The sequence below is a fragment of the Dreissena polymorpha genome, chromosome 2 (assembly GCF_020536995.1).
Source record: "Dreissena polymorpha isolate Duluth1 chromosome 2, UMN_Dpol_1.0, whole genome shotgun sequence".
NCBI lineage: Eukaryota > Metazoa > Mollusca > Bivalvia > Myida > Dreissenidae > Dreissena > Dreissena polymorpha.
Window position 1 is genome coordinate 26,793,016 of NC_068356.1, and position 10,959 is coordinate 26,803,974.

At 34.2% G+C, this 10,959-nt stretch overlaps 2 protein-coding genes across 2 annotated transcripts; one reads left to right on the top strand and one right to left on the bottom strand.

Moving 5' to 3' along the window:
* Nucleotides 1-6,446: 6,446 nt before the first annotated feature.
* On the top strand, nt 6,447-7,314 carry LOC127869613 (putative nuclease HARBI1). The gene is made up of 2 exons (XM_052412269.1): nt 6,447-6,984; nt 7,289-7,314. The coding sequence occupies exons 1-2, from the start codon at nt 6,447-6,449 to the stop codon at nt 7,312-7,314; spliced, it is 564 nt and encodes a 187-aa protein (XP_052268229.1).
* A 341-nt stretch (nt 7,315-7,655) lies between these two features.
* LOC127869614 (uncharacterized) lies at nt 7,656-9,996 on the bottom strand. Its single transcript, XM_052412270.1, has 5 exons — nt 9,534-9,996; nt 9,106-9,277; nt 8,807-8,968; nt 8,136-8,195; nt 7,656-7,759 (listed from the first exon to the last, which is right to left on the bottom strand). The coding sequence occupies exons 1-5, from the start codon at nt 9,768-9,770 to the stop codon at nt 7,656-7,658; spliced, it is 735 nt and encodes a 244-aa protein (XP_052268230.1). The 5' UTR covers nt 9,771-9,996.
* Nucleotides 9,997-10,959: the final 963 nt, after the last annotated feature.

The following is a 10,959-nucleotide window of genomic DNA, read 5'->3' on the forward strand; positions in this document are numbered from 1 at the left end:
CAAAAAAACAAGCGAAAGGTTAAGGTTGATTGAAGAAAAAACTGAAAGTGTAGATTTTGCATTAGCTCAGGCAAGCAGTAAAATATTTTCCCTTGAAAAACAGAGGGATGAACTAAAAAATGACCTGACCTACCTACAGTCGCAGTCTATGCGTAGTAATCTCGTATATACACACATTCCTGAGGCCCGGACTGAAAATCCAGACGCCACTGAAAATAAGCTACGAGAATTCATGGTCGACAAAATGAAAATTACACAAGATCTTGTTAACCAAATGTCTTTTGAGCGAGTGCATCGTATGGGTTCCAAAGTTGACGGGAAAAATCGTAACATTGTCGCGAAATTTACTTTGTATAAGGAAAAGGAACTCGTTCGTAAACAGTGGAAAACTCTGAATGGCACACCATACTTTGTGAACGAGCAATTTCCTAAGGACATTGTCGACAAACGGAGGCAGCTCTTGCCGAAAATGAAAGAGGCCCGGCGCGATGGCAAGACATCCTGGATATCGTACGACACTCTCTATATCAACGGCAAACCTGTGCGAGACTAGGAATTCACCGGGGATGACCTGAAGATACTAGCATGGAACGTTAATGGTTTAACTCGGAATAAACGAGACAGTACTGACTTTGTAAATTTTTTATCAAACCACGACATTATTTTTCTTTACGAAACATGGGCTTATAGTGACAGTAATATTGAACTTTCCGGCTATACCGTGCATAATTTATATAGAAAATTCCAGCATCGGAGATCAAGACGAGCCAGTGTTGGAGTTGCTCTGTATTATAGAGACGCACTTTCCAATGGTATTTCAATTATTAAAAATAGACATGATAGTCTAATATGGATTAAATTAGACAAAGTGTTTTTCAATTTAGACAATGATATCTATATATGCGGTGTTTATCTGTGGGGCGATGATTCCCCAGCATACAATACAGTTAATATAGACTTGTTTGAATGCCTGGAATATGACATTACATACTATGAAAGTAAAGGTTCTGTCTATCTGATAGGCGACTTTAACAGTAGAATAGGTGATAAAAAAGATTTTGTTGTATTTGATAGTGTAAACCATTGTTTTGATGAATTTGATTATGTTCCCGATTATAATATGGAAAGGGCTTCAATGGATAAAAAATGTAACACTTTTGGAACAAAACTGCTTGATCTTTGTAGGTCAAACAATTTGCGAGTAGCTAACGGTAGATTAGGTAATGATTTTAATATTGGATCGTTTACTTATGTCGCCCAGCACGGAGCGTCTGTCATTGATTACCTACTCATAAAAGACACGAACTTCTCAAGTATACGTGACTTTACAATACATTCTGTAAATGAATGGAGCGATCATACCCCAATTAGTTTCTCTCTTCTTTGTAATAATATTACACTTCTAGTGAATGAAAGCTCCCATGTTAGATATAATTGGAATAGTGATTATGTAAATATATTTCGAACCAGTCTGATCGCCAAATTGCCCGATTTTAATAGGATTACAGGGAATATTGATAGCACTAGTCGGTCGTCTATAAATGATGCACTGAATAGTTTTACCTTTATAATCCGGGGAGTAGCGGATCCGTTATTTTCTAAAACAGTATATCACAAAAATGACAATACGTCATTCTCCGACACATCTCATGTGAAAGATGCAGACTGGTTCGACAATGAATGTAAAAATTTAAGAACAATATATTTAGATTCACGGTATGCTTATAATACATGTAAAACGAAAGTTAGTAGAGAATATTTTTGTAAATGTAAAAAAGAATACAAATTATTAGTACGAAAAAAGAAGAATTCTTACTTAAAAAAGAAATGCTCTGAAATGGAAAAACTTAGGTTTTGTAAACCGAAACAATTTTGGAGTTATTTTTAAAAGAATAAGAAATCTGTTGGAAATGATGTTTCTGTAGATGACTTTTGTAAATACTTCTCATCATTATGTAACGATGTATTTGTATGTAATAATGCAGAAGCAAATGTGTTTTGCCAAGAAAATAATTTTGATAATGATGATTGCCCCTTTGATGAGTTAAATATTCCTATTACTGCTGGTGAAGTTTTATGTGCTGTTAAATCTCTTAAAAAAGGCAAAGCTGTAGGGCCAGACTTCCTTTTAAATGAGTATTTTACTGAAAGTATAGACATCTTGTGTGCTCACCTGTGTGATTTATTTAATGCCATATTAGAGTCTGGTTTCTTTCCCGACAAATGGATAGAAGGAGTTATCGTTCCTGTACATAAGAAAGGCGATACAAAAAATGCACAGAATTACAAGGGAATAACACTAGTTAGTTGTTTTTCTAAACTTTTCTCAACTATTTTAAATAAAAGAATTGAAACGTTTTGTGAAAATAATAATGTTATATCTGATGCCCAATGCGGTTTTAGAAAAGGGAAATCAACTGTTGATGCGATATTTATTCTCCACTCAGTAATACAACACTATATAAATAATAACAAGCGTCTGTATGTTGGTTTTATTGATTTAAAATCTTGTTTTGATAGTATTAACAGAAATTGCCTTTGGCTTAAATTATACAAATGTGGTATTCAAGGTAAATTATTACTTATTGTTAAGAATATGTATGAAAAGGTTAAGTCTTGCGTTCGCAGTTGTAATACGTACTCAGACTTTTTCAGCTACGCTGTTGGACTACGTCAAGGGGAGGTAATTTCGCCTCTGCTTTTTTCTTTATTCGTGGAAGACCTAGAACTACATTTACAAAGTAATTTAGATTCAGGTTTATATTTTGAGGATATGTTGTTAATATTATTGTTATTTGCTGATGATATGGCAATTTTGGGTAAAACACCAGAAGACTTACAAAATAGCTTAGATAGTTTATATGATTATTGTAACTGTTGGGGTCTTGAGGTAAACACCCAAAAAACCAAGGTTATGGTTTTTAGAAAAAGAGGCAGAGTACTTCCAAATGAGAAGTGGAGTTACCATGGGAACTTGTTAGAAACTGTAGATAACTTCAACTATCTCGGTACAATTTTTAATTACACTGGCAATTTCGCTATGAATCAAGAGCATTTAATTGGTAAATCATTAAAAGCATTGAAATTACTTATGTATAATTGTAGAAAATATGATATTAAACCCAAATTACAATGCCAGCTCTTAGATTCCTTTATAGGTTCAATATTGAATTATTCTGCCGAGGTATGGGGGGCAACTAAATCTAAAGAAATAGAGCGTATACACCTCAAATTTTGTAAAAGTGTTTTAAAGGTCAGAATGAGTACTTGTAACGCTGGTGTATATGGTGACTTAGGAAGGTACCCGTTATATTTTACTCGATATATTAGGATAATAAAGTATTGGTGTAAACTGTTAAATACTGATAATATTATTATGAAAACGATTTATCGACAAAGTATATCTGATTGTTCAAAAGGTTATAATAATTGGGTATCAAATGTTAAACAATTGTTAGAAACATATGACTTTGCTGATTGCTTTATTAATGGTGATAATCTTGATTGTAAAACATTTCCACATATATTTAAACAAAGATTGATTGATACTTATAAACAAGACTGGCATAGCTCTGTTGAAAATAGTCGTGTATTAGATTTGTTTCAAAATTGTAAAGATTCTCTGTCATATGAACTTTATCCAAATGTATTGCCAAGTAGTTTAAGGTTCTTTGTCACTAGAATAAGATTATCTGCACATTCCTTAAGAGTTCAAACTGGTAGATTCGGTAGGAATAGAATACCAAGAAATGAGCGATACTGTCAATGTTGTAGCTCCGTCGATATTGAAGACGAGTACCATTTCACTCTTATTTGTCCTTGTTTTAGCAATATACGTAAGAAATATATTAAGAAACATTATTATGTACGACCATCAATGTTCAAATTTATTGAGCTATTGAAAACTGAAAACAAATCTGTATTGATTAAACTTGCAAAATATATTAAAGAAAGCTTGGAAATTAGAAACGAAATTACAAATGTTAACGAAAACTGATCATCCTCTTTTCATGCTGTGTTATGTTATATTGAAATGTCCGTTAATTCGTGTTTAAATATTATACTGATATACGTGATGTTATAAATTATCATATAATAATATGTGTATATGATGATGTACTATGTACAAATCAAATAAAATATCTGTTCTGTTCTGTTCTGTAATTCACATTTTCAGGATCGAGAATTAGTTAATTAGGAGTTGAATGGTATGAGATACTAAATTTTCGAGCAATTCTCGAAGGCGGTAGCAGACAAGCGCCGGAAACTTGTGAACTTCGCTTAGATGTGTTGTTTTATGTTGCGATTTAAACAGTAGGGTTGGTAAACATAATCGATTTTATCCCTTATGGTTGTGTAAATTTAATGACCCTGACTATGATCATGATTGTACCCCCGTACGGGCCTCGGCTGATAATGTTCAAAATAGTATGGTATTCAATTGATAGATCTTTGCAAATCAACGTCTCTACGTGTAGTGAATGGTCGTATTTTTATTACGAGTAGTAGTTGTTCTGTTAGGATGTTTACCGCGTTTTAACAATACTTTCCAAAATTATTGATATATCTTGTAGGGAATCTATAAAAAAAAATAATTGAGATTTTTCTGACATTTTTCTCAAATATTTTTTTGTCAATAACACACCTTATTTCTCAAAAGATAATGTTAAAAAAACGCAGATTGGTTATATGATTAATGTAATTTCGCGCGTGTATTGTATTTACAAGCACTACGCTTTTTCTATTCTGATTAAAATAGCACAAACAAAGTTATTTTAATGAAACTTTAATCCTCTTATACGAAAATCGTAAGGAAATATAGAAATGCCAGTTATAGACACACAATTAAAGAAATTGAAAGTCTGAAAAAATGTTAATCCAATATTTTTGGAAATATTTTTAAAATAAACAACAACCAGACTACGCTGGTATTTTTTATTGATGAATTTACTAACTTAAGTAACGCTTTATCTAACTGCTACAGCAAAGAGGCAGAACATTTTTGCAGACATCATGATTTCAATAATTCATCTGGTTGTATTACTTAATTCGCTAGCCTTTTACCGGAAGTGAAATTCACAGTGTAGCTAAATAGCTCAAGCATTACAAAGCTCCGGGCATGGTCAGTTATTCAACTGACCAGTTATTAGTTTTTCCTTCACTATTTATATTCTTGCTATTTATTTACTATATATTTTTACGAAATTTAAAATTAAGGGTACTACCCACAAAGCTGGATTGAAGGCTTAGTTAATCAATTGCATAAAAGGCCACAATACGCGGTCTCTAATAACCGTGGTATTACGCTCGTAAATTGTTTTTTCCAAGCTATTTACCAAAGTCTTAAATAAACGTATAGCAAAAAATATGCACGAACAATAACAGTATTTCGGATGCGCAATTCGTATTTCGTAAAGGGCGTTCAACAGAAGATCCAATTTTTATTTTACATTCTCTTGTTCAAAATTACCTTTATTAAATTACAAGGCTCTACTTGATATACGTGGACATGCCGAAATTCTTTGATTTTATTTATAGAATGCACTTTGGTTAAAACTGATTAAAACTGGTATAGATAAAAATCTTCTTAGTATTCTTAAAAACATGTACCAAAAAGTTCAATATAAAAACGTTGAACTAATATATGTTGAGGCATCAAAATCCTTGTATGTTATATTTTGTATCTCAAATTTCGATATATCTCAAAAACATTTTGTCAACTATTCGATGCATTTATAACACCAATACCTATTATTTTGAAGCTTTGGTTTTTAGCAAATCAAAGGAACTAGTAAGAATTCGCTTAAATTTTGTAAACGATTAATAACAGTAAGAAGCAATATATTCTCTGCTAAAGTCTGCAGATATCTCCTGTATATCGATAGATACATACGGATAATTAAATATTGTTTAACAATGAAAAATAGTGATAGCATTATATTAAATTGTTATAACGATGCTCTTAAATGCTGTTTTGATAGAAAGAGAAAAAGAGGAATTGGGTAACGTCGTTTTGAGTCGTTTATTGTCTTTCACACACATGAAAGTCCAGTTTTAATGTACTTATTCAAAATAACGTTTTAATATGAGAGTATTTAAATGGCTTCCCTAAAAGTCTCAGATTTTTCTTCTTTTCTTCTCTAGAATCCAAATGGTTATTTTCAACGACAATCGAATAGTTAGGGAAGAAAGATGGTATTTGTTGTAAACGACGTTGCATGGAATACGAATACCGTTTTATGTTAATATATCCTAGCTATAACGAAATCCGCAGCCAATTGTATAAACGATTTAACCATAGTAAATACTTTTACTATGGTTAAAATGAACCGTAGTTAAGTTAATCCAATTGTATAAACGATTTAACGAAATTTAAACACGCACTAACCATGGTTAATTTTTACCCACCTTCATTACCATGGTAAGCGTGTTTAACCACAACAAAGATGGCCGACATTCACTTGGTCAGACGACGCAGACCTCGACAATTCAGGCGAATTGACCGACAGGAGACGGACTTGACGGACGATGAGGTGCGCCGGAGGTACAGGTTTTCTTCTGACAACATTGACAGACTTGTACGACTGTTGGAGCCGTCGCTTCAAAGACCGACACGACGGAACAAGGCGCTGACCGTACGGCAACAACTCCTTCTGACATTGAGGTTTCTTGCGTCTGGGGCATTTCTTCAAATTATTGGTGATACCTTCGGCGTAGACATTGCTACTGTGTCCCGGGTGGTGACGAACGTGACTGACTGTTTATTCGCACTGAAAGACACTGTGATCAAGTTTCCATTGACGGACGCTGACCGACGCCGCGTTATGGCTGGTTTTTTCGCAATGAGGGGCTTCCCGGGAGTCATCGGTTGTGTTGATTGCACCCATGTACGAATAATTTCTCCCGGAGGTGAGGACGAACCGTCCTATGTAAATAGGAAAGGTTTCCACTCCCTCAATGTGCAGGCAACGTGCGACCATAAAGGTGAGATGAATTTATGTCTGTCTATGCAGTGGTATGCTTATTCATTTGAAAAATTAAAATAACACTGATTTATTTTTAAACTGGTTGCTCCAATTTCACTCTTTAAATCCATGCATGATTAGGAACAAATGTGTTCACGAGCCGCTGTAAATACAGCAATATAGATGATTCACTGATCCTTTCAACAGTGCCATAAATATTGCCGAACTTCAAAATCTGATTTAAATCTTTAAGTATCAAATAAATTATATCTCAAACACAAAAGATCCTCTTCAACATTAATGTCCCTGATAAATCACTGTAGGTCCATTCCGTGTACATTTCATTTAATTCTGAGTAAAATCTCATACACGCGTACAAGTATACGTCATCGTGACACGCGTCATCATGACACGATTGTAGAATTAATTGAGGTGCCTTACAGGGATTTTTGTATTGGTTGTGTGCCATTATTTACATTTTAAAGGACAGTATATGGATTTATTTTGTTTCAACTTATACAGGCTATGTTTACTTGAATAGTTTGAAGGTTTCGCAAATCATTTTCTGAATTCAACGTCTATCAATTAAAATCATATTCACTGTAATATTCTAATATACTAAGTGTACATGGTTTATAATAAATTAATGAAGATATTTCATTACGAGAGCAATAAACGATCACAATCAACCTATATTATTTTAAACGCGGTTTTACCCAGATTTAATACTTTTATTACTATACAGGGATGTTCACTAGCAGTTTTTTTGCCGGTGGCAACGTTCTTTTGTGGTTCTGAAAGACATATGTACACTTACATACGCATGATTTTAATATCATTCAAGTGTATATTGACATCAAAGGGAGTGGTGACAGCTTATGTGTATCAATAAAAATGTCATTGATAAAATAAGTTTTATTCCAAAAATACAGTGTATGCTATTGTTGTTGTTGTTTTTAAAATATTTATAAATATTACATTTCCAAAGATTATCCTTATTAATTAATAAAGACTGGTCTATAACATTGATAGCATTCTACACTTTACATTTTTGTTATAACTATTGTGACATGTTGCGTCCGAATTTTCGGTCAATTAAATTATACTAAAATGCTCAGTTGTCATTTTTGTTCTGCAACTCATTGATGTGTTTGATTTGGTTCTACGTACTCTTTGTCGGTTCACTAACTTTAGTGGCAACGAACTTCACATCAGACACTGGAACTGTTGCTGAAAAATACATGTCGAAATAAAAAAAATACCCCATTGCGCGCCCCCGTTGTGTAATGCTCTTGCCGCATATATGGCCTACACGGGTGAGTCCATCTGCAAATGTCATAAGGTAGAAAGGGTACCCGGCACATTGTGTAATCATAAATTTCACATTTGTTAATCATTCAATAACAAACAAGTATTATAAACACAGACAAAAATATATCTACAGCATATCCACGTGAAAGTAATACCGCAGTCTTAAAATTTCTAGTCGGCATTTTAAAAATATTTACCAGCAATCCCTCCGTTTTTAAACGGTCCATTTAAACCTAACGGAACGACTGGCATATGCTTATTCATTTGAAAATTGGAATTTGCGCAGTGGACATGTGCAAGAGCTTGTGTTTGATATTCATATGTTACGTGTGGGGAAATTTTAGTCTTAATATACGTGTTGGGCAATTTTAGTGTTAAATTATTTCAATAAAAAGGAGCATTAATTGTAGATGTGGATGGATCATTGTATGGCAGTTCTATTATTTGACATCGGTTATATGGACGAATTAAAATTTATTGGAATGAACACATTTTGGAATCGAAGTAAGGTGGAATTTGTATGTGTATACCATCAACGGGGACGATCGCTGGTTCGTCTGTGACCTGCGGCGTCTCCGTTGCGTGGCCATTGCTGCCCTGACAGTCCAGGAACAAGGAGGATCCAACTTTTGCCGCTTCAATAAGTGGGACCAAGTCCACAAGCGCATCGTAGGCAGCCTGGGATGATAAATCTGAAACAAATGAATCCAAGTGTTTATCAAATGTTTCAATGTAAGCAAAAGTGGAAAAATGCTACGATGTTTCGAAAACTTGGATTAAAGACTTCTTTGTAATTACAGTGTATCGAATTTAATTGAACAACACGCACCTCCAAATATAGCAGTGTCAGCGTCATCGCTAACACCGTGAAAACTGGCGGAGCCCGCGAATAGCTCCGACACTGCCGCCGACGTCTTCGTCATTTCTGGCAACTTTCTGCCGCCGCCAGTACCAGCCAACCCTAGCTTCTGGTCAGTTACTTCTTTCTTTGCATTCTTTTTCTGTATAATATAAAGCTTGTGTGACGCAAACACGACAGCTTACAAGATATAATAACAAAATCCTGATTAGTCGTATGGGTAGAATCAATAAAGAATTGTTAGTTGTATTTTAATCATGACATTTGAAGGAAAATTAACTAGGACTAGGTATTAAAGCATCTCGACCTAAAGTCGTGCGTTTATCAAATCTTATACTGTACAATACATTGAATATATTTAAAATTAAATTAAGTAATATATAACGTTGATATAATACCATGTTGTTCCATTTCATCTTCACTTGGTTTACTGTCCGCGGACCGTTTCCAACTGCGTTGACCTTTTCAGTCAATTGCTCCCACAGCAAACGCACTTTCCTCGCGGCTCCGGGGCCACCGTTGCTGTGGGATTCTTGCATTTGATTGATATTGTCAAACATAAACTCTCGAATGACCTCGATCTCCATCGGACTCATCATTTTTGATTTTTTTCTATCGCAATCGATATCCGCCATTATTATTGTTTTGCCTAGATATCGTTTGGTAATGTTTACGGAAATACAAAATCGGAATTATGGGAAAAATAACTTGGGTTAAAAATAAGTATTTACCATGGTTAGCTTACCATGTGGTTAAAAGCTTTATACAAGTAAAAATTAACCATGGTATCTTAACTACGATTTTAACCTTGGTTACTTATTTACTATGGTAATTTTTAACCAAGGTTTATACAATTGGCTGCAGGAGACAATACATACTCCCTTATTACTTCAAGCGACCATCAGTATACAAATCCAAAGGTCTTATGGAAACGTGGATAACTTTTTTTGGAGAGTAGCCGGTAAAAAGGGTGAGAAAATAGCCCATTTTGATTTGTGAAAAGTTCTTTCTTGGTTTGTACATGACAGACCTTTTTTATTGTTTAAATCAATTCAGTTTAGATTGCTCTTCTAGAAAGGGTATAGTTTTGGGGGTCTGTATGCGCAAAAAGTTGCATTTATTTTGGCTTAAAGTTGTCGCTTTTACATATATACTTTTTAGTAAATTGTGACATAAACCCACTTTGTGTATTAACAAGTGAGTCGACTGTAAATGTAAAAATTGGCAGAAAGAAAAACATAGTTGTTGGACACAAGTACACACACGATTACTTGAACGTCTATAAGGAGTAGTGTTTAATAATTATTTTGAATGAAGCAGTGAATTAAAAAGGTTTCGGGTTTCAGGTTGATAAACCTTAAGCAACAGTGACGGGCTCTGAGAGCACCGACTTTACAATAATCATAATAAGTGAAACTGACAGTTTTATGTGCGAAACGTCGGCATGGGCTATCGGCCTTCAGCGAATAGTGCCGGGCTCTGAGAGCAGGTAGGTAGGGATTGACCCAATCATTGTACCGGCTGCAGTCATGATTCATTTTCAGGTACGTATACTGGATACGGTTAACATTGTTGTCTTACACAAATTATTTTTAACATCAAACTAGGATAGTCAATGCCAGTTTTATTTCTTAGAATCCATTGTTCGTATTTTGCTTATTTCGGTTTCGAGCAAAGCAGGAATCTAAGTGGATCACATATATTTGCATATTTGTTTTAAATAATTACTATAATTATTGTTCTTTTATTTGACTCATTGCATAGTCAATGTCAGTTTTTTGCGAAATTCTTAGAATCCACGGTTTGTATTTTGCTTATTTCGGT